The sequence below is a fragment of the Maniola hyperantus genome, chromosome 12 (genome assembly GCF_902806685.2).
Source record: "Maniola hyperantus chromosome 12, iAphHyp1.2, whole genome shotgun sequence".
NCBI classification, from domain to species: domain Eukaryota; kingdom Metazoa; phylum Arthropoda; class Insecta; order Lepidoptera; family Nymphalidae; genus Maniola; species Maniola hyperantus.
The window spans coordinates 8731431-8757165 of NC_048547.1; the positions used below are offsets into that span (position 1 = coordinate 8731431).

At 36.3% G+C, this 25735-nt stretch overlaps 1 protein-coding gene across 1 annotated transcript in view; it reads left to right on the forward strand.

The window, feature by feature from the left end:
- The window catches only part of gukh (GUK-holder), an 85907-nt gene that overhangs the window by 55375 nt on the left and 4797 nt on the right, over positions 1-25735 (forward strand). The window contains 5 exon segments of the mRNA XM_034973621.2: positions 19042-19132; positions 19964-20141; positions 20887-21089; positions 21325-21528; positions 22030-24575. Of these exon segments, the coding sequence (XP_034829512.1) occupies positions 19042-19132; positions 19964-20141; positions 20887-21089; positions 21325-21528; positions 22030-24575 (3222 nt within the window).

The window sequence follows — 25735 nt, forward strand, 5'->3', positions numbered from 1 at the left end:
AAGTTTAAAGTTTCTTAATTTTTCTCTGAATCAAAGGTTTACAAATACCTACATCATTTACAACTAAACCAAAAATGGTGATATTATGATGATTTTTTATTATTATTTTGAGTTATAACTTACACTAATATTATTATTATGATGTAATAAATTTTTGTAGGTACTGCTTACTTATTTCTATACTCTGTTGGTATCACTGGCGGTTAACGGTCGATATTTTACGAAATGTGAATTTTCTTTTAATGTTATCTACGTGTATAAACGGTTTATACCTCCATGGCTAGCACATGTGCAATATCAATGCTTATAAAGAAGAAAATGGCTACCGCAGTTCTTAATAATTCATTGCAAATATGTAGCCAGTAGCCACACATAGCCACACGCTAGTCTAGCAAATTGACAGAAACTTGGCTGCCGACAATACCTACTTCCTACTGAATTCCAAAATCGACCAAGCGAAGTTAGATTCGTGTTTTGAATTTGTTTATACTAGCTCAGTACCAGCTTGACATTTTGTTCTAAGGTTGTTTACTTGATTCAAATATACATACCACAGATCGTTATTAAAGTACTGTTTCGACTCGGCATCGGCTAAGTAGCCGCGCGTCATTATTTGTCACGAGCGACCCGCCCCGGCTTCGCATGGGTAGCTTATTACAATTTTCGTAGGGATCTCTAATTTTTTGACATAAAATATTGCCTATGTCACTCAAGAAAAATGTAGCTTTCTACTGGTGAAAGAATTTTCAAAATCGCTTCCGTAATTCCGAGATTACCCCCCTATAACAAAATACAAACTATACCTCTTTATAAAAAACTGTTATTAATTAGTAAGTATAGATTGAAAATAGGCAATCAACGCCTCTCTGGTTAGCGTAACTTTGACCTCCAAATAAAAAGTGGGTAAAAAGTGTTGGTCAAGTTACAATTCATAATCCATGATTAAAGAGTAAAATGTTGATCCATAGCTAACCAATCCTAACTTTTGCAATCTATTTTGCTTTATTGACGGCACACACCACTAAGTAGTGGTATGTGATTGACGGTAGCAGTAACGCTATATCATGCAACTTCATCTAAGTGATAGGTAATAATTTATCTACTTAACGGCTAGAGGTTACACCGATTATACAACAATTTTTTAAACTTTTGTGTCTATAACTCCTCATCATATTCAAAGTTAACGAGTAATATCAGATCTGCGTTAGGTTATCTACTAGAAAAACTATATAATCGTTGATTTGGTCTATTCAGAAAATTATAAAGTCAGTAAGTATCTTTTGCACTAAAACAAGCCAATTTGATCATGCTTTAAAAATGTGTCACGTGGACGTCTGTCGTATTCAATTCTATTCTCCATGGACGTGAATGCAATGCGAAATAAGGGCACGTCATTCGATATCCCACCGCAAGAGCTCAATGTAGCGTAAAACCTTTTTAAGGCACGACATGACATTCATAACATAAACTTTAAGCCCTTCAATACAAAGCTCAGTAATAGTTTTAAGCCTTTTGCATATCGTCCGTCGCCCACAACGCACCTATATCGTTGGAAGCACCCGGTCATTGACGTTACTAATTTGTAAGTTAAATTTTCAAACAGTAGTTGGTACGTTTTAATACCTGAAATGGTCATGAAATATATAAGTATTAGGCTCTAACTTTTGCCGTTTACTGTCTGCTTTGAATGATAACGTTTTGAGGTAGGTTTTATTTGCAATAAGCTTCCCAGTTACGTTAATAATAATCCATTCTCTAACCACGCCTACCCATTGTACGTCTGCCTGAAAATATAATAAGTTAAGCGTTAACGAGCATTCGATAGTATCGGCTGTAGTGCTTCTGACCAGTTTACAGCCAATAATATATTGATAAATAAACAGTAAACACTAACTCCTATGCAATAGGCTACTTGACACTTTTTTTAAGTTGGTCTTAAATGGTTAATATTTGTCCTATTATATCAAAAAAATTAACACTATATTTTTTTGCGCCCTAAAAACCGTAAAACTTTAATTTAAAAATATTTTTTTCTTAGACAGGTAAAAACACTGTCGGCCATGTTTGGCCGATAGATTATCTGTGCTCTGACGTCGTGCATTTGTAAACAACAGCATAACCTCCCAAAGTTTAATAAACATGACTTCTATACTAGTTTACATGAAAAATATAGTAATTATCGTTATTGTATCATCCAAGAATGTAAAAAACGCATCGATAAAGACCACAGGAAAGTTGTGAATTAGAGTGCCCAGTGAAATAAATATACGTAACACGCAAAGACTTGCTTAAAGGGATCCTATATGACTAACGACTTCAACCCAAATTTATTTTTGCAAAGATCACTTTGTTGTAAGTCTTACTTAATAACTTATTTAATTTATAAAGAGAAAACGATATTTTTTTACGTTTACTATGAGTTTTTAGAAATATATAAAAACTAGCTTATGCTCGTGACTTCGCCCGCGTGGACTTCATAAATTTCAAACCTCCATTTAACCCACTCAGGGGTGGAATTTCAAAAAATCCTTTCCTAGTGGATACCTTCTCTTTACCTACAAAGAACACACCCACCAAATTTCATGTATCTAGGACCAGCTGTTTAGATGTTTAGGCTGTGCGTTGATATATAAGTTAGTCAGGACTCTAAATTTTATATATATGGATACTACGTTAGTCCCCGCGTGACATAGGGATGACATTTCTTTGTTTACATATTTAATTACGTCACATCATGGCTGACAGCGTTTTCTGCGTTTCAAATAAAAATAAAAATTGTATTTTTTTAAATTGGATTTATATATCCATCCTGCGTTTTTAATAATTGTTATTGATATATTTCGTTGTCTTAAGCAAAATACTATAATAAATAATCATTTATTGGACGAAATTAGATATGAGTCAAGTAGCCTATTACCTACCCTTCGGGCTTTGGTTATTTTTACTGACATGGGGCACAATTATTATTAAACAGGCAAACAAGTTAACTTTCCTCGAAAAAAAACATGGAATCTGAGCCAATATTAACCCTGTAATTTGAAAATCATAAAATATAATACTGGTAAACACAAATTCACCAATTTTAACGATCCCTTTAAAATACCTGTTTGTTATTCATTGTATTAGGGTAATGTTTCGCCCAGACATTAGAGGCAACTCGAGAGGGGCAACAAGAACTTTTCCTCTGGCATAATTATAATTTATTAGGTACATAAATTAGTGTTACGAGTAATCAGATACTGTATAGGTACTGTTTAAAAAACTTTAAGTAACTTTCGACAGGTTATCTTTTCACCTTCAATATTCACGTGATATCTTTTTAGAAAATTGTAATCAAAACGAAAAATGTTAGTTTTACTGCAAATGTATAAAAAAGTATTGACGTGAGGTATATAATCATTATTATTAACTTCATTTATGTGACAAAATAAAATGAAAAACTATGCCTGTCACAGTCTTACCTTGTGGTGTTCCAATCTGAAATGTTTCTACTTTCTATTCTATGCTTATACAAACCGCAAATTTTATTTTATGGAACCTTTCTGAAATCCGCTCCTTTGTTTCGCAAATTTTATTTCCATTCGTAAAACTGTCAGTTTAGTTTGATGCGGGCTCTACAATGTTAGCCCTTAAGCTTAGGCCCTATGTGGAGGCCCCATATTGAAAATGCGACTTGGCAGCCGATTATTTGAAAACTATAAAATATATATATGTCGGTAGCACCGTCTTTAATAATTCTAATAAGTTTGCTCATTAAACATTACGTAATCGCCCCACCGTCATTGTGAGACTATAAAAGCGGATGCGCAGTGTGTCACGAGAACCCCCCCGGTGACGCTGTAGCGGCCAGTAGGGCCTACGCAGCATAGTCAATTCGAAACAACAAAAAAAAGTGTCACGAGACATTATTCGTGTGGCTCTTGCCGAGGGCACTTCTCAGTAGACACTATGTGTGTCGTACTGTGTTATTATTGTTGTTGTTACCTGTGTGGTTTGTGTTGTTAAAGGTTATAGTACTAGGAGGTGGTGTGCTAGGTTAGCTGGTTGGTCTAGGACCGGTATGGGGATGGTTGGAGCCGGTCGCTAAGTAGGGACTTAGCTAGTGTTAGTTAGCATTGTCTAGTCTCATAAGAGACGTTGTTATCATGACTCATTATTATTTAGGGTAGTATAGTTGAGGGTAGTCTGTGATATCTCTCGTAGTGTGCAAGAATAATGTTAGTACGCCCACGTAGGCTCGGTTAATATAATATGTTGTAATCCTGACTTAATCCGCGCCAATCATTATCATCATTATCATTATCTTCTATCTAGGAAAGGTTTTTCAGTGTCCTTCCTACATATATATAAAATTTTTACAAAAAAATAAAAACCGACTTCGTTACACAAACACTAAAAATTGATAAATAATTTAATTTATTACCGAATATATTATGTATACAAGAGTTAATATAGTTCCATAATAATACTTTTTGGTGCCGGTGCCAATTAGCTTTAGCTGCGCGAATCGTCTAGACTTCATATTTTTATGGGACTCCACAGTGGCACCTCATTGGCACCGACCCCAAAAAATATTATTATGGAACTATATTAACTCTTGTTGTATACATAATATATTCGGTAATAAATTAAATTATTTTTCAATTTTTAGTGTTTGTGTAACGAAGTCGGTTTTTATTTTTTTTTGTAAATTTTTTTCATTTCACAATTTTTAGTGGCCCCATGGAATTATACTATGACTGGTTAAAAATGTACTGTTTACTAAGCTATTACACTGATCGCGAGCAATTTACTCTTATCCGTTGAGGAGTTCCAGTATCTATCTTCGAAGATGTTCATCAGATCTTCACCAAATTGAAATGGGACCAACTTTGAAGTATACCCTTTCAAACAAAAAAAGAATTTTCAAAATCGGTCCAGGCGTTTTCGAGTAATCGGGGAACATACATAAAAATAAAAATAAAAATAAAAAAATAAATAAAAAAAGATTCCGACGAATTGAGAACCTCCTCCTTTTTTTGAAGTCGGTTAAAAATATTTATAGTTATTAGATAACTAGCTTTAAGTTCAATTTAGTGTACAAATTCAGGGGCACATCACTTGAAGTGACTCCGTACAATACGGATAGACTAACGGTAACTAACGTTACCTCCGTGATACGTATAAGGTGCAACTATAAGTAAGGTATAATCATAAGAGAATTCACTTCGTTACCAGGGTGTCCTATTCCTTTTCTGCAAAAGTCCCGCTGATCTGACGCCATTACTTTTTTCAGTACATTCTGAGTTGCGATGTTAGAACCTGTCGGTACCCTTCCTGCTATCCTTAAACGGAAGTATTCATGGCTTGTTGCGGATCATTTTCTCTGTACCACTTTTTACTGCTCATCTCTTATGGTACCAAGATGGATTGCGGTGGGCTGCATCTTTGGTCAATGAACCTATCGTATCAATTTATTACGAACTAGGTGACGTTTCGATTTTTAAAATTCCCGTGAGAACTTTTTGATTTTCCGGGATAAAAAGTTGCCCATGTCCTTCCCCGGGAGCAAGCTATGTCTGTACCTAATTTCGTCGAAATCGTGAAAAGCTAGCAGACAGATGGACAGACAAACACACTTTTGCGTTTATAATATTAGTATGGAAATAGCTTAGTGTTAGATTTATATTTAAAAAATGGGTACAAAGCTGAAGTAAAACGGATTCTATTGTTCCCCAATCCGGTAATTTTCAGTTTTAAGAATAAAATTTGTTTCTTCGACAAAAAAAACCAATTGTTTTAGTACCTATATTCTCTGGTTTTGCGTTGCCATTCTGTGAAATTCGATAGGTAGGTACAAAGGTTTTTAACGTCGATTTCAATGGCATTATAAAGGTACGGATACGACTATATAGATCCACAAGCCTCACTGTGAGCATTATTGAATCAATTTTCGCCAGCGTGGATGGGGTTTATAATTAAACCGCACAAAATTCCAAGGTTCAAAGCATGAAAATGGTCCGATACAGTGTTTTATGAGGTTCACCTATTGTGCATTAAATCTAGGTAGGAATTCACCCGCTACAGTTTTAGCATTGTGTCGAGCGTCGTTTATAACACACACATTTTACTCCAAATAAATTGAAATTAAAAAGCAATTTAAAGACGAAGCTCCTTCATGCAAAATTCAGCAAGCGAACGGCAGCTGTCACCAGATTTATGCTTGCAACGTCTGTAACATCCAAATTGGATTAATATGGCATGATCTAAACTTATGAAAACCATTATTCTTTTAAGTCACAACCATTACGGTTGTGACTTAAAAGTTATACTGAAAAGAAAACTTTTCTTATCAGATATTAATGTCAACGTTGACGAAATGATTGAATCATTTAGGGCAAAGTGACGTGTTATCAAAATACAACAATCGATATTTGTGATTGATGATGATTTTACCTACTCTCTTAATTTTTCTTTCATTGATGAAAATAATACAATAAAACTTAAAGCTAGCCTCATCTAATTACTTTACAAATCATGCCCGCGTGGAATGGTGCCAAGAATACTAGCTGCATTTCCATTCAAGTTTATTGTCTATTAATTGTATCTGTAATTCATTAGATACAATTAATTATTATCATTACCATATCAATGGTGCCCAATGGTGCATGCACAGATCAACCTACAACCTAGTCTTGTTTCTGTGGGTGCATGAGTCATGGCGTCGTTTACCTACTTTATAAACTGAGCGAAGCTTTAGCAAATCCAAGGCGCTTAGTCATTAATGTGTCTAAGTTTTCACTTTGACTCTTCATCTCACGTAAGATTCAATACATATAAGCTATAAGCTTATTAATAAAAAAAAGCTTTCGTAAAAGTTGAAAGGTTATTTCCACTATGGCATCTGAAAAATCGTGCAAGATAACCACGATATGAATAAGCTGTGATAGTCTAGTGGTTAGGCATCCGCCGTCTAATCGGAGGTCGGGAGTTCGATTCCGGGCACGCATCTCTAACTTTTCGGAATTATGTGCGTTTTAAGTAATTAATTAAATATCACTTGCTTTAACAGTGAAGGAAAACATCGTGAGGAAACCTGCATGCCTAAGAGTTGTCCATAATGTTCTCAAAGGTGTGTGAAGTCTACCAATCCGCACATGTCCAGCGGCGTGGTAGACTATGGCCAAAACCCTTTTCCCTGAGACAAGACCCGTGTTCTGTTGTGAGCCGGCGATGGGTTGATCATGATGATGACAATGAACTTTATTTAAGCAGATAATCAAGCTTCTTTATAAATAATATCTGTCCCGGCTGTACTCACGTGTTTAGTCGACGTTAGCCCGACTAGTTTCGAAGTTAGAACCCTTCCGGGGTCCTTTTTCAAGGGAGTCAGTTCGCGCACGCGCCGTAATGGAATGGAAATCACTCACGGTAGTTTAAACGCTAAAATCAAGCATCTGTTTCTATAAGCTTCTCAATACAAAATTTATGGCCTTCTGATTTTCCTTTCTATGATTAAAACTATATAACCGCGAACACAGACTCACAGCGGAAATTGTCGCGGCAATTGGAAATTCCAACCACTAAACATAATTATTAAGATAGTAATCTTTACGAGTATTAATCTCCATTTGATTGGGAAAGTTAACGAGTAAATCTGTACTTTCAGCTTCATTACGTGTTGTTACCTATATAAGGGGCGCCTTTGCATCTTCCGACTAAAACTTCTATTATAGTGTGTTTGGCGCCTGCTTAACAATAATGTCTTTTTTAAAAGTTTTAGTTTAGATTTAAGTTTATTCACTAGAATTCATTGTTAATTATTATAATACCTACAAATTGATCTTATTTTTCAAAAAAACCATCATTACCAATGTGCATGTGATATCAACCTATGCGTTGGTTAGTTACTCAAACTGTAAGCTAACTAAGCTTGATACGAATTTTGAAACTGTGTTCTAAAATAAAAACAAACAAACAAAATGTTGACAAGGCTAGAATTTCAAAAACCTCAGGAACTTCACAATTGCATTGTGGATTAAAAAACCGGCCAAGTGCGGGTCAGACTCCGCGAGGGTTCAGTACCTACTACAGAAGAAGTAAAACGGCATTGAATCACTTTTGTTAACGAACCGCAAAATTAAATTTGTTTGTTAAGGTTTATTGTTAATTTTAAAAATACCGGCCAAGTGCGAGTCAAACTCGCGCACCGAGTCCCGTACTCGGGTATTTATTTCGACATTTTGCACGATAAATCAAATACTTGGATGCATAAAAATAAATAAAAATCTGTTTTAGAATATACAGGTAAAAAGCCCTTTCATATGACACGCCAATTGGTATACTTTTGAAAATTGAAAATACTAATTATTTGTTCAGTAACACATTTTTATTCTTTTTGTGTGATTATAATCACAAATCCACGGTTTTCGGATTTATTCCTTAACTTGTGCTATAAGACCTACCTACCTTCAAAATTTCATGATTCTAGTTCAACGGGAAGTACCCTATAGGTTTCTTAACAGATAACAGACAACGAAGTTATCCTACAATGGTTCCTTTTTTCCTTTTGAGGTACTGAACCCTAAAAAACTGTAGTTTTACAGATAACTGGGGCATGTAGTTGTGTTTACTCCATATCGTGCTTTGTATTCCTTAAAACCTAGCAGGCTAGCAGCATTTGTTGCGGCTTACAGCCAGAGCGGAGAAATATTTAATAGAGTTTATCCTATGTGTATAACGTGCTTCGTAAAATAACGTTGGTGCAACAGCAAACAAGTACGAGTATTGTACATATCTTTTTTAGTGTTCCGCACCTCAAAAAGATAAAAGGAACCCTTAAATAGGATCACTTGTCTTTCTGTCTCTCTGACGTGTCTGTCAAGAAACCTATAGGGTACTTCCGGTTGACCTAGAATCATGAAATTGGGCAGATACAGATAGGTATGTCTTATAAGCACATATAAGGGAAAAAATTCGAAAACCGTGAATTTGTGGTAACATCACAAAGTAAAAAATTAAAATGTGTTCATGAACAAATAATTAGTATTGTCAACTTTCAAAGTAAAATCACTATACCAAGTGGGGTATCATATCAAAGGGCTTTTCCTGTTCTTTTAAACAGATTTTTATTTATTTTTATGCATAATAGTTTTTGATTTATCGTGCAAATTGTCGAAAAAATTCGTCTGTAATACGGAACCCTCGGTGCGCGAGTCTGACTCGCACTTGGCCGGCTTTTTGTATTTATTTTCTAGATCTCAAAAATGTATTTAAGAATTTTTGTTTCTTTTTCCTTTTTCATTTATGAACTAAATTTTAATTAATAGTTTATTCTAATCACAGTATAATATTTAAATAAGAAAATTACAAATCAAAAATATTATCTGAACCACTAATTTTTAATTTTCATTTGTTATTTCAAACTATCTGAATTCCATTTTTTCTTCGCTCTCTGAAATATATAACTCTTAATTTTAATACAGGATAGGTACTTTCATTTTTAACTTTTGGGTTTGTAATATGTACGAATTGACAGTTTAAACGTAGCATGTTCATATTAGCTGTAACATAAAAATGCAACTCCTCAATATATCAAAGTAGGTTGGTTGCCTGCACATCGGATTGAAAGAGAGGTGATGCAAAATTATGTAGGTTAGGTAGTTAAGCAATAAGATTTAAACAATAGTATGTAAGATTTATTTATTGTTATTGTTAGTCCATAAGCGAGAGTAGATCATAAGCCGGCTCTCAATAAACATCTTTCACCGTTGCCGCATTTAATTATTACCATACGGCCACAACATATCTCATGGCGACCCTTGCCAGTCGGTGCATGCCTAATCTAAGTGCGTGCACCGGCTGGGCACCGATCAAGAAGAAGACTACACAATTTTCTAAAGAATATCAAGATTCAAGACTCAATTAGAACAAAAAGAAGAAAATAATTCCACGTCCTGTATTAAAAATCAAAAAACACTAACATCAAGAAATAAGTTCAAAAATGAATCGCTTATGAACAGAAGACAATCTCAAGCTTCATTGATCGGCCCAGCATCATCGTGCGTCCAGGGTTATCCCGGCCACAACTAGGTGTCCAGGGTATTCCCGGCCCAGTTCGAGGAGTCCAGGGTTTTCCCGGCCCACTAAGATGCAGTAAAGAAGAGGCGCAGGCTCCAGACCTCCGGACCTGATGACCAAAACCAGTCCTGACGACGACGGCGACTACACGGCGGTCACGAAATTGATTAATAAAATGCGTCGCTAACAGTTAAAGTAAGTGCAATTTATCTCTCGTAATGGGCAAATAGGTAGAATGTGTAGGTATTGTAATTTTTTTTTGGATAAATAATTTAATTTTGTACGTAGGTTAGGTGAATATTGGTTTTTTAATAACAAATAATACTTGCTCCACTGTCTACTAATAAGTTCCGTTCGTGCTTTATTTGTAAGATTTTATATAGTGTGTAGGATAGTTTAAACTAATAATAGATAATTAATAAATGAATAGATCCTTAATTATTTCGTAAATATTCGGTGTTAAAATCGAAGTATAATTCAGAGAATTATAACGGTGTCATCGCGTGGTCAACGACACACGCGTACCCGAACATTTTGTATTGTTATACGAGACAATGGTTTTGCTCGAGATGCAATTTGCAAATACAAGGAAATGAATATGAAATAAGGAGAAATTTTTCCTTACAGACGTTTTTCGTCTAGTTTCGTGCTAGTTTTGACGATATAAGACTATACCGGCTTTGACAAATTAGGACTCTGCAAACCAAAGGCTTGATCACCCTTCGGCTGTAGAAGTGCTAGGTATAAAATATACAATATTTATTTTGGATTGAGACATACTGACGTAGGAAGATGATTGTTATTTATTTGTTTGAACGCGATGTTTTGCGCATATTTAGTACCTCCTCATTCAACTATATATTTGTCTAGACTCTTGATCATTATCTACCGCGCTGGTGTTAGTGAAAGACCTAGAATTTTTATGAAAAGTTGAATGTTATTGAAATACTTATTGAAAGAAATAAGTTTGATGAAGACTATAAGTCTTATGAAAAATGCTTGCAAGCATGTTATGTTAAATATTAATTAGGAGAGTACGCGCCGCGTTTGTTGATTTGTTTATTTATTTGTATTATGTGAAGAAGTAACTTGAAAGGAAGATGAAGACTAGGAGAGATTTATTTTGACTGTCCAGGAAATATGAATACCTGAGATGTTTACTTAATAATAGGTATTATTATGGGTTATAGAATAGAAACCTTATATTTACCGTCTTACGACGATGCTATACGACAGCTGTATACTTATGATGACGACGATTTGATAGGTCAAAGAATCTTTTGAAGTCGATTTGTGAAATCGATACCTCAACTTATACATATCTAATACCTATGATGCTATTTTGAGATTATTTTATTATGATGAGATTTTTCGAAACTTTTGTAAAAGTTAAATCCTTGACTGTGCACTTAATAGATTACGATTTTTATATTTATATAAGTAAGGTTAAAAGTATGCCCATACGAAGTAAGAGATAAGATAAATTGCACTTTAAGCACAGGAAGTAACTAAAAAAAATGTTTCCTTACATAATTTAATTTTATTTAGCATTAGATTTTATTTTTGTGATTGTCATCATCTTTTCTTCTGATTCGATGTAGCGTCTAACATTTTTTTTTTCTTTTAAGGGGAGGGGTAACCGCATACATTTTCAGGGGAGTTGTAATATGTACGAATTGACAGTTTAAACGTAGCATGTTCATATTAGCTGTAACATAAAAATGCAACTCCTCAATATATCAAAGTAGGTTGGTTGCCTGCACTTCGGATTGAAAGAGAGGTGATGCAAAATTATGTAGGTTAGGTAGTTAAGCAATAAGATTTAAACAATAGTATGTAAGATTTATTTATTGTTATTGTTAGTCCATAAGCGAGAGTAGATCATAAGCCGGCTCTCAATAAACATCTTTCACCGTTGCCGCATTTAATTATTACCATACGGCCACAACATATCTCAGGTTTAGAAAATAGCAGGAAAATAGAGAGCAAAGTTAAAATCTATTAACGCGTCTAATTTTATACAGTATTATGTAAAACTCTTTCGGCGTCGAAATTTCAACTACATAACATGTAGGTATTTAATGTTTCCAGACGTATCGATAGTGTCCCGTATTAAATCTTCCCAGCTATAAAAACGACGCCTTTATGGCCCCCACCGCAATGTTCATATTTTATAAGTACTAAAAATGTTTAATTTTATATCATACTAATAAATATTCTACACTACATGTTAGAAAAACTAGTAAAAAACTGGTATACTGAACAAATACTTATTTTTCACTGAATCTTTACATCACATAAGCTAACCCAAGCAACGTTAAAGTATTCAGCACTAGGTACAGTCCAGTCAGCAATTTATTAAGTACCTATAACATTTTGCTTATCACCCAAGATCCCTCGTAAGCATAACCCATAAGCTTATTATTAGATGATTTACATAAAACCGCAGCAGCAGAACTTGTATAGGCAAAGTGATCTCAACGCGTGTAAATAGGATCCATATCACAAAAATCATACGCTGCCTTTTTTTTGCGGAAAAAGAGTTGGTACTCGAAAGGGTTACATTGACTTTTTGTCATTTTTAGATGTCCGTACCTCGAAAGGACCCTTATTGGATCACTTTGTTGTCTGTCGAGAAACCTGTAGGGTACTACCCGTTGACCTAGAATCATGAAATTTGCAGAAAGGTAGGTCTTATAGCAGACATGAGGGTAAAAATCTGAAAACCGTGAATTTGTGCTTACATCACAAGAAAAAATTTAAAATGTGGTCATGACCAAATATATAATTAGCATTTTCAACTTTCAAAGTAAGATTACCATACCATATCATATGAACGGGCTTTACTTGTACATTCTAAAACAAATTTTTATTTATTTTTAGGCCTAATAGTTTTTGATTTATCGTGCAAAATGTCGATAAAATACGTTTGACCTAGTACGTAACCCTCAGTGCGCGAGTCTGACTCGCACTTGGCCAGTTTTTTTTGCAGTGAATATTCATTTTATGAACATCTAATCTGAAAATATCTTGACATGACTATCCATCCATATTATAAATGCGAAAGTGTGTTGGTTTGTTAGTTTGTCCTTTGGCACAACTGAAAGCCATAAAGCAAAATAAAAAGAAGTTTATCCTTCAATCACGTCGTAACGGAGCAACGGATGGACGTGATTTTTGCATGGGTATATTTAAAGATCTGGAGAGTGACATAATAGGCCATTTTTTATTCCGAAAAATCAAAGAGTTCTCACGGGATTTCTAAAAACCTAAATCTACGCAAACGAAGTCGCGGGCATCAGCTAGTAATTTTAATATATCTATATTTTTACTAAATTCCTATTACACTTTTTTACACTTTGTCTTAGCTCAATCGTAGTGTTGTTCTATTTTCTATATGTTTTAAGCAAAAAGCAAAATGATTAAATCAACTCAACTATTATTATATTCGCGGCGCCAGTGGTTTAATTATTCTTTACCTTCCTATAACATATATTTTTTATATTATAGGTAGGTAAAGTCTCTTTATATACCTTTAATAATATTATGATTATTCCACAATCGGAAAGTGATTAAAATTCCCATTACAGACAATGACTAGACTTAGTACATGTTTATCGAGCACTCTAAAATTGTAGTGATTCCCAGACGAACCCAAAATAAGCTGAGGACGAGTGACTCACTACGTTATGTCCTTTCGCAAGAATGTCATCCCAGCAACCCGCGACACTGTCTGCATAACGAAGCTCCTTCAGTCTAGGCATTGCTGATCGATAAAATCTATTAAATAATATATAAAAGGAAAAACCGATCGACTGACTGATTGACTGATCTGATCAATACATAGCTCAAACTACTGGACGGGTCGGGTTGAAATTTGGCATGCAGATAGCAATAATGACGTAGACATCCATTAAGAAAGGATTTTTGAAAATTTAATGATTCAACCCCTAAAGCGGTAAAATAGGGTTGGAAATTTGCGTAGTCCACGCGGATGAAGTCGCCGGAATAAGCTAGTATGTGGATAAGCGTTAAAAAATACTTGCCATTTTCTATGCAACAGATCGACAATTGTTATTTTTTTCGCTTTTATGAACATAACTTCACTGAATTGCACTAAGCTGGACTCTGTAGGATAGGTCTCAAAAACCTCACGTGATGAGAAAATGAGATGATAGAGTGTTATTTTGGGAGCGGTCAGTGAAGCGATTTAGACTACATTAGACACAGAAATTTGGTCTAAGTCTAAGTACCATGTGGTCGATTTCAAATAAAATAACTGGACAAATGCGTTAAGTAAGGTCATCTTTTAGATTAAATGCAAAGATGTTACCTGAAAGATAGAGCAAAAGAGGGGAGGAGGTTTAAGTCCGTAGACCGCTGGGTAATATCCCCAATGGAGACGGACATGGCTGAGGCATCCATGAGGATTTTCCTCCCCTACAAAAAAAGTGATTACCAAAAAGACTCGACGCCTAAAGATTTGCGTTTTGCCTGAATTCACTAATTGGGTAATCCGCGTAATACGATATCGTGTAGCGTTTGGGCTTCTCTTTTAAGTGACCAACTCGCGGCCACCCTCGTATCAGGAATATTTAGTGCTTCGAGAAGCCTTCCAGATTGCCGAGGTTTAATCCGATATCCAGTGAGATTGGAAAGTTTGCGGTTATTTACACCTTAAGAAAAGTCCAACTAGGTACGTACTTAGTACTTATTAATTATTATGATGCATGTATCGTTTTACCCATATTATTAAAAATTCGAAAGTGCGTTTGTTTGCCCTTCAATCACGTCGCAACGGAGCAAAGGATCGAAGTTATTTTTGCATGGCTTTTAGTTTAAGACCTGGAGAGTGACATATGCTACTTTTCATGACGGAAAATCAAATACGGGATTTAAAAAATCTAAATTCACACGAATTCGCGGGCATCAACTAGTTCAATTATAAATCAAAAAGGAGATATTTTTTAGGTAAGTATATCTAAAAACGAATAAGTAGCCCATCCCTAACGATCCATATAATGCTCACTATTACTTACAAACAAAAGCTGCAATACAAAACAAGTTTTCTTTACATACAAAGCAAATAAATCTCATTATCTCCGAACTTGCAACCTATCTATTCACGTTTATTTCAAACGTTCAAGGTGTAAGTTCTGAGGCTATAAATTCTTTCACAACTACTACTCGAAAACTTACAAGAACATTCTTGTATTGAATGTGAACACGCGGACATGCAAACCGAAATTATGGCGTCTTAAGTTTCTTACTTCTTTTTGGTCCGACGACCGTCGACGACATCACCAAGCTGCAGGAAAAACTTGGAGGTGGCTCGCCCTACATCACCAGTGACACCAGGAAGAATGTCATGTACGTGAGGAGGCCTATGTCCAACAATGGATAAATAAGGGCTGACAAAAAAAGACCGCACCTCTAATTGTTAGTTTTTTTTTAAACAATTAAATATCACTTGCTGTAACGGCGAAAGAAAACATGGTGAGGAAACCTGCATGCCTGAGAGTTCTCCATGTTCTTAAAGTTGTGTGTGATTATAACTCCGAAAAGTTAGAGGTGCGTGCCCGGGATCGAACCACGGAGCCCCCTACTTCTTACATAGGCCTAATATTTAATCAAAACATGGCCATTTTAATGAATAATAATAATGGTTCGAAGATAATAGTTCCAAGACCAGGGACCGGCTCGTATTCGCAACGGGAACAATCGTGTATGCGCTAACCAGGCTTATTAGGAACGCGCCCTTGCGAGGCCTTCTCAAAGTCGTGACCACATGTAACCTCTCTTAGCCTACGGCAGTGAATGTTATTTGATTTCCCTATTATTTTTTTTAAAACATATTCTGGACCATGTATAGTGGAAGCAAGATACTTACAACATGAATATCTTTCGACAAAATAACTAATATATTATACTAGATGATGCCCACGAATCCGTCCGCGTGATTTAGGTTTTTAAAAAATCCCACGAAAACTCTTTGGTTTGCCGGGATTAAAAGTAACCTCCTCTGGGGCGCAAACTATCAATAACTACCAAATTTCGTCAATAACTCTATAAAAACAAGAGAATCTTTATTAAAACGAGTGAGGGCTGTAATAGGATTTCATTCTTGCACATTCAGTACCCTTATTATAAATGCGAAAGTGTGTTGTTGGTTTGTCCTTCAATCATGTCGCAACGGTGCAACGGATTGACGTGATTTTTTGTATGGGTGTAGATAAAGACCTGGAGAGCGACATAGGCTTTTTATCCCGGAAAATCAAAGAGTTCCCACGGGATTTCTAAAAACCTAATTCCACGCGGACGAAGTCGCGGGCATCAGCGAGTAAATAAAATGGTCCTTTCCGTTTCTAAAAGAAAGAAAGACTATCCTGGCTTAAGAACCTTCGCCAGTGGTTTATCATGAGGTCACTGTTTAGGGCAGCGTCCATCCAATCCAATCCAGCTCCGGTAGGAGATGGCACTAGAAGAAGAAGTTTCCAAAAGTCGTTGATAAATAACTTCTTCATTCAGGATTTATCGAGCGAAAATTACCGAACTCTCTCGGGAGCTGAGAACTCCATTGCAGTTTATTGCATCGCGTACATTCTTGTGAATTTCTATTGCCAGCTCTCCGCATTTAATCTACATTCCATTTTGCTCAGTTTAACAGAATTTCAATTAACTTTTTATTCATAAGGACATGTACTGTAAGTTGTAACCGTGCTATCCCTTTTGCAAGAAGCTACGGTACATATAGTACGCGACAGGACGAGATGGCAATCGGGAAGAGAACGCCTCGCACAGCCGCACAATGACGTGCGGATGTGCGGGACGTCCTCTCGCCTCATACCCCGATTACCATCTCAACCTGTCGCGGACTATAGGTAATAATCTTAAAGCAGGTACATGCAGACCACTGGTAGGTATGTCCATTTTCTTTTTACAAATAGGTACTTCTATAATTATTAACGACACTGAACTTCAATTATAAAATTATTTTCTGACTACTATTCTGATACAGGTGGACTTGATACAGGTGGAAGCGGTGGAAGCCCACCTGTATCAGAGAAAGCCCTGATTACATGAAATGATCAGTGGAAGTGAATTGACTCTAAAACTAGTTAAGTGTATAATTATGTATAATAATTAAAAAAGTGAAAACTCGACTGCTCTGCGAAGAAACAAACTAAAAAGAGAAAAACATTTGAAAATGGCGCTATAGAGCCGCCCTATAGAATTTTTTTCTAATACCCAGTGTCACGCGGGATCATATTGTATCCGTTCAGACATTTAGATGTTATTGTGGATTAAAGAAACTCACATACCCACAAGAACCTTGAAAACATTACACTCTTTTTTTTGACTTTCGTGTAATAATGCTGACATTCAAGGGTTATAGTGAATCTCTTCAGTTGCGCATTTCAACAGCAGGTTGGTATAAAACCCCACCCACGTCGACGCGTGCATCGGCCTGGTCCGCCGGGAACCAAGGCCGTCTGACAATGGCCCCACTTGCGCGTTTCTTATTGCAATCCGATATTATTCAATCTCACTATCTGTTTTATATGGAACTAGTTTCCTGCGGCCAGTCTGCGCCTTGAACACCATTCACCGGAGAATTCAATTCGCAATTTTATTATGGGCCCGGTAACTCTTCGCATTTCATTCCCATGGGAGTTTATGTTCTACTTTCGCCTTAACAGGATAAGGAAACTTGGGACATCTTAAACGAAGTTATTTTTCCATATTTATTCGTTCTTCTTTAAAAGAGAAACTAACTGACTGTCACATCAACCTATACCTCAAACTGCTAGGTTCAAAAACTGGAGATTTTGTACGTGTTTTCTTTTAACAGACTTCAAAAAAAGGAGGAGGTTCTCAATTCATCGGAATCTTTTTTTTTTTTAACTCAGACCCACCAATCAAGACTTTCAAAAAACGAAAACGGGACGGGTGATCTATATTATTACTACTTATAAGCAAACACTTCTACTTTGTTTTAGGATTAATTATTTTGGAGTATATTATTAAAATGGATTAAGAGGGAGAGAATGAATTCTCTCTATACACCATGTTAACCTAAAAAAATTCATCAATCACTTACTGTTTGCGTCCACTGCTGGACATAGGCCTACCCAAGAGCGCCGCTAAAATTACTGATAAGTACTTAAAAATGTCAACATAAGACGTCGACGTCGTTTTTAGGGTTCCATATCTCAAAAGGAAAAAAGGAACCCTCGTAGGATCATTTTGCTGTCTGTCTGTCTGTCGTGTCTATCAAGAAACCTACAGGGTACTTCCCGTTGATCTAGAATCATGGAATTTGTCAGTAAGGTACTTAGGTAGGTCTTACACGTAAGGGGAAAAATTCGAAAACCGTGAATTCGTGGTTACATCACGAAAAAAAATTAAAATGTATTCATGAACAAATAGTTAGTATGTATTTCAACTTTCAAAGTAAATTACTATACTAAGTTGGGTATCATATGAAAGGGCTTTACTTGTACATTCTAAAACAGATTTTTATTTATATTTCCGCAAAATAGTTTTTAATTTATCGTAGAAAGTGTCGAAAAAATACTACTGTAGTACGGAAGCCTCGGTGCGCTAGTCTGCCTCACACTTGACCGGTTTTTTTATGGTTATCTCAAAGGTTTCGTAATTTATCATCTGTGCGGTGGGCTTGGTACCCTTGCCGCAAAACGCAATGATAAGCTGGAGGCAGTTGAGTAATTGGCATCATTTGTCTATCACTTTTAAACCTCGAAGTAGAAACTATTTGTGGAAAGACATTTTGACCTTTCGTTTATATTTGAACTAAATAAAATGCGCGACCTCGTCTATACATAGCTTTTAAAATTCTAAGTTCCAATTTTGATTGATTTTGAAGAAGGCATTTTCGTGAATAGAAGCCTTTGTTGACACCTAATTCTCGATTTGTAACATGTATAAAGCGCTATAATATTATTATTGTTTTTGTTTCAGCTGAGGGCAGCCTGTCTGATTTTGCGTTGCGCAAAGTTCATTACACGGCCAGCAATCCTCTCAGAAAAGAACTTTTCACAGCAGACACGAGGTAAATTAAATTATATATTTATAAAGTTAAATATTACATTCGTAGGTACTGTAGCAGTATTTTTAAAACGAATTCTCGTACATGCAGCTTACTATACTGTTATGACTTATGAATCTGAATGAATGTCTCGGGTTACAAGCTATCTCTATACCTACCGAATTTCATCAAAATTGGTTTAGCAGATGTGCTATGAAAATGTAACAAACAGACAAACATACACACTTTCGTGTTTTATAATATTAGTATGGATATAGATTAAATGTTGCAACATCTAAATATATTAAATGGAAAGCTGACTGACTGATTGACTGGTCTTTCAACGTACAGCTCAAACTTCTGGATGGATCGGGCTGAAATTTGGCGTGCAGATAGCTTTATGGCAAAGTCATCCGCAAAGAAAGGATTTTTGAAAATTCAACCCCTAAAATTGGGTAACATTAGGGTTTTATTTTATTTGTACATTTTATTTGTCATTTGTTTTGGGTTTGAAATTTGTGTAGTCCACGCAGTCGACAAAGTCACGGGAATAAGCTAGTCTATATATGGAAAAGCTGCTGACTGACCGACTGATCTATCAACGCACAGCTCAGACTACTGGACGAATCGGGCTGAAATTTGGCATGGAGATAGCTATTAATAATAATAATAATAATATTAAATCTTTTTTATTCAAGTATTATGACGTAGACATTCGCTAAGAAAGGATATTTGGAAATTCAATCCCTATAGGCCACGCGGACGAAGCCGCTGGTATAAGTTAGTTATGACCATAAACTTATTATTATCAAGTAGCTCGATTTTTGTTTTTGAATCTCATATTGTTTATTTCAGACCTGCAAGCTTACGGAACTTATACGAAAAGGCTACGACCGATCGGCTCTCCGCTTCCATACTCGACCAGCTGAGAAGAGATTCCCAACATTCCCCCTACCTCCTGTGTACGCCTGTGCTTAGCACCAAAAGACGACGAATACATCAGAAACTCAATGTTGAAATTGAAACTAGAATTGTAAGCAAGCGTTAAGTACTACATCTTGTACTATTTTAAATTTTTAGGGTTCCGTACCACAAAAGGGAAAATGGATCCCTTATAGGATCACTTTGTTCTCTGTCTGTCTGTCTGTCGGTCTGTCAAGAAACCTACAGCGTACTTCCCGTTGACCTAGAATAATGAAATTTGGCAGGTAGGTAGATCTTATAGCTGAAATTTCGGGAAAAATCTGAAAACCGTGAATTTGTGGTTACATCACACAAAAAAATTAAATTGTGGTCATAAACTAATAATTAGTATTTTCAATTTTCGAAGTAAGATAACTATATCAAGTGGGGTATCATATGAAAGGGCTTTACCTGTGCATTCTAAAACAGATTTTTATTTATTTTTATGCATCATAGTTTTTGAATTATCGTGCAAAATGTCGAAAAATACCACTGTAATACGGAACCCTCAGTGCGCGAACCTGTTTCGCCCTTGGCCGGTTTTTTATATGTACTTTTGTGCAAAATTGTCCCTTCAGGCGTTCGATTTCGCTTTTTTGTGTTTCGGTTTAAGAGAGACAGCTGCCATACTAAAAAACAATTATTAAAATAATGATAACCTTTGCCCAAAGACATTTGCATCACTTTAAGATTGATAAAGACTTTCGTTCTAATTTTTATCAGTCACAGAGAGTTCTCATAAATTATTTCATTTGTAACCTATTTCTGTTTCATAATATAATCTTAACTTTTTCCATTCAAAATATGGTCCACAGCCGTTAATAGTAGAGCACCTTCGAAAATGGACCTCGAAAGAAGCTGTGGGCGACATAACTGCGCTGCCAGACGCGTCGATGCGCATCGCGAGCGGTGTGACCCTGACGCCCGACGAGCTCTCCGAGTGCGGCTCCGGCGACGACGAGCCCATCGACCATCGCCTGCCCAGCCCCGAGGAGCAGCTGAGGGTCATCGCTTCCAAGTGAGAACTTTGAAATATTGCCCATACATTATAGATAGCTCTAAACAAGCTAGACTTCTAGGTCCTCTTTAGCGCATCGAACACCGCGATTCATCTACGTGCCTATAACGCCATTAAAATTCAAATAGATAGGTACTAACGTTGCGATCAGATACGGTCAGCTTAAACGTAATAGTCAGCGATTATTGAATATTTACGTTCATATGCTTGAGGGATTTTTATTTATTTTTTACAGATTCCCACCCGAACTTATCGCGATAGACACATCCGGCAAATTCTTCGATAGAATGTGCAACTCGCGAAAATCTCTCCACATTGAGACGAGTACCGGTGAGACGGACACGGTGAAGCGACGCACGCGCACGAGGAAACCCCGGGGTAAAAGACGAAACACGATTTCGGGCACTGATCAGAAAGAGCTTAGAGAGGCTATCGCTGGGTAAGCTTTTAGAGTGCACTGTACACTTCAGATTACATTATCTATAGGTACCTATTTGAAAACTATAAAATTCTATATCCTATAAATTATTAAGTATAATTTTTTCATAATAGTGTAGGTAATGTAATCTTGAGCCGACCGATTAACTTTAGTAACCTAAGCACAGTATTGTGTGGAAGCTTTAAGATCGTTTAATAATTTTTTGCACATTTTAACCTGTCGATAATATTATTATCTCGTGCTTATGTGAATAAATTATTTTTGTTTCTAATTGTCGTTATTCACTTACGCTTCTTAATCTTTTACGAAGTAAAGATAAAAGCAATAAACAAAATATTGTTGTGCACTTGAACACTAATAGTGTCATTTTCTCATTAGCTTCATTATTGAGTTTATTCTTGAAGGATCTCGCTATTACGAGACTAAGCGAGATTGATCAATGAATTTATTCATAAGCCTTGAGCGTGTGACTAATGCTTTGCTTGGTTTGTTTTATCATAGTGATACACCAAATGCTGTGGCTTCTGAAGAACTTGAAGATAACACAGTCATCCGGTCCCGGTCGAGCGATTTGCTTAAGAAAAGTCCGACAGATGCTATTGCCAAGAAGAGTCATTTTAATAGTTTAAAACAATGGGGCAAAAACAGATTAAAAATGATGGGCAGATCACCTAGTACAAGTAGGGACAATTTCAGAGACTCAAAAACTGAGAAAAGTAAAGAGTTGTTATCGATTGTGGCTATAGAAAATGATCAAACTCAAGAAGCTGTAAATATGCGTAAAAAACGAACAGGAGAAGAAGATAGAAGAACACACCAAAGATGTGCGTCTTACTCGTCATCAGAAAAGAGTATCGGAGTTCCGACTAATGTTCAAACAACAGCGACTATTAGTACTGGTGTAAAATTACGTGGGGCGTCTACGCAAAGAAGATCTAGACGATCAGGCATTGCGAGAGACGAGCCGCATTCGTCGAGCGGCAATTGGTCAGCGAGCTCAGAATCCGGGAGGACGAGCATCGGCTCAGAAATAACTACGACAACCGTACCACCCAAAAGTTCAACATCAGCGGCTACGTCTAACAATTCTCTGAACTATAACCACCATGGTCCACCCAGTTCAATTATAAGTAGAAGAAAATTCCTTAATACATCCGGTTCAGGAAGTGTTACCAGTGAAGGAACACTCACTCCAGATATAATTCACGATTTACATGAAGATTTAGAAACAAGTTCTGAGTTTTCTTGTGATACGGAAGGGTATTATACTTCCTTCCACATGGATTCAGGTCTCAAAACATTGAAAGAAGAGGAAATGACACCATCTACGCCTCTGCACACGACAACGGCTCTTTCAAATTCTTCTAATAGTCAAAACTTATCAGCTGAAAACGAATACGAACTTTTTGGAAAAGGATCTACGAGTACTACCACAAGTTCAGCTGGCACTGTTTGCACCACCCTGATGGCGGGTGATAGTGATAAATCTTTGATAATCGGCCCCACTGTGCCTGAACGTAAAAGCTCTTTAAACAAAATTACGCGTAGCCGGGGAAATTTGGAACGAAGTTCGAGTTCGTCATTTTCTAGATCTCCGTTTACTAGTTTGAGATATACGGCAATAAGATCATATGCCGATAAACAATCGTCCAACCATTCAGCACCCGAAATAAGCGTAGTTCCCTCAAACACAGTAACTATTACAAAAAATGTTGGCACTCAAAGAGAAATTACGGCCGTCGCTGAGATACACACTGAAACTGACCTCGAAAGCGCAAAGAAAAGCACTGGTACGAATTCCCCAGACTCGGGTCATAATACTTCAAGCTCGCCGATAGAAGACTCGGTATCTAGTGCCCATGGCAAGAACAGTCTTTCCGAACAAGATTACTCTGAATCATCCGATCTCGAAGGGACAGATAGAATAGAAAGAATAAGATATAAGACGACTATCAACAGTTCCAGGATTCCATCCATGTGTGTTATAACTCCGACAAACTCAGATGATGAGAGTGAAACCAGTAATAAAGGTTCAGAGAAAAACAGAAAACAAGAAGCTATTACAAGGAACAATGGAGATTTGACTAAATCATCTAGTAGGCCAAAATTAGATTTACCTAACGAAGAAAAGCAAAAAGAAATAAGACCTGATGTCAAATCATATAAATCTCAAAATCAATACAAGTCCTCTTTACATCCCTTCAATAATTTTATGTGTAGATTAAAAGGTGTACTACCAAATAAGCTATCGACGAAAAAATCACCTGTTGCCAAAGATGCGGAAACAATGGAAGATTTTTATGATTCAGGGGACTATGTAACAATTGCAGACGTTAAGAACAATAATCAAAAGGTCAGCTTAAGCAGAGGGAACTACGCCAACAATGACATAGTTCGAAAGAATTTACAAACTGTTCTGTCTGGTAAACTCCCAGAAACAGAATAGTTTCATTGAACGAACTCCGAATTGCTTAAGTGAGAGCAAGACTATGTGGAACATAGTTTAGACCAAAAACAGTCTCAAGCATTAGAAGAAATTCAGAGAAAGGGTGCAAAGGTTACCTTAGACTCTCAAGGCCAAGTAATTTATTCGTCAGATACACTAAAAAGAAGAAAAGGCGCTCATACTACATTCGAACCTGGACCATTCGTTCAAGAAATATGCCTCACAACTACAATAATTCAAAGAGAATGCGCAGATGTAGTGAAAATCACGGATGAGACTGACTTTCCGTATGAACCTCCACCACCCGCCAGTAAACCTACATCGCCACAATTGGGTAAAATGATCATTAAGGCGCCAAAAGATCCCAACGGTGCCATGACTAAAGAATTTGTGACTTTACCTCCTCCTAAACCAAGCACTATAATTGCCGCTACGCCTTTCACTGCTCCACCTGTTATGAATAATAACAAATTAGATGCAGTCGCTAACAGAAATAAAGATCTACCACGAGTAGTCGAAGCAATAACAAGAACAGGCGCTTACGTAAATATACATGACGCGGAGGGTGTCAGCTTATCTCCAACGAAAGATGATAATGCAGGTAAGACTCATATTTCCTCAACGTCATTTACGAATGGCGGTAATAGATGCTACATAGAAAATTTCGATAGGCTCCATGACAGCGAAGATATCGTTCCTTTTGTACCTAATTTCCAAACTTCAGTCATTTTGAAGAACAAAACCCAAAATAATTTAAGTAAACCGAGTAATAAAAAAGTAGCTGACGTAATGAAAATGTTCACTTACATAAATCATGACGAAAATGTAAACCCTAGAAACAGCGGTGGCAATCTTGACAAGAATCCAAATAGTAAAATCAAACGTAGTGATAGTTACAAACTAGCCAATTCCCCATTGATGCCTATTAAAAAGCTCTTAAAACTTGACAGTTTTAACAGCAATTCAAAAAAAGGTAATTCTTTTGAGTTAATCCAAGCTGAAATCACAGCAGAGCTGCTACGGGAACAAATCAACTATCCGTCAACTGTATCCCCTAAATTGAATCATAAAAATTCGAATAACGAGCTCGATAATTGTGAATACAGTGTTCAGAATAATAATAATCATAATTCTTTCACTGCCGATAACTTTGAAGCTGAACTATCTGTTTTAACCTTAAGTCCATTAACTACTCCGGTTCCCAAGAGGCACACCATTGCATCCATCCCTGACACCAGGGACAGGGCGATAGACATGTTATCAGCCATACTGGATTCCGACCCTGACAACGTGTGCGACTCCACGCGTCGCACGGCTTGCCCTCTCCCGCCCAGGTAAAGTAACCGTCCCTTATGACGGAGCCATGCACAGAGCTAGAATTTTATCTGTTTCTGAATCTGATTATGGAACTGAAATCTGGTAGAACGTACTTTAATTGTATTTTTTATAGAAATACTTTTCTGTTACCTGTATTTATTACGCTTACTTCACTACTTAGATATTGATATAGTTGAATCTTAATTTATAATTATCTTATTTGAATTTCTAATAACTTTGTTTATTTTAGCGTCCTAGTTATAAGTATTTTTAAAGAATGACATTATGCGTAGTACATTTAAGATTTTGTTACTGCATTCCCTATGTTTCATATTATTGGATAACTATTACATAATAATTGATCATCCGTCCATGCGAAATATTAATGACGTCGTCTTCCTTGCCTTAGTTATTAACATATCTCTGTGATAAAATACATATTTA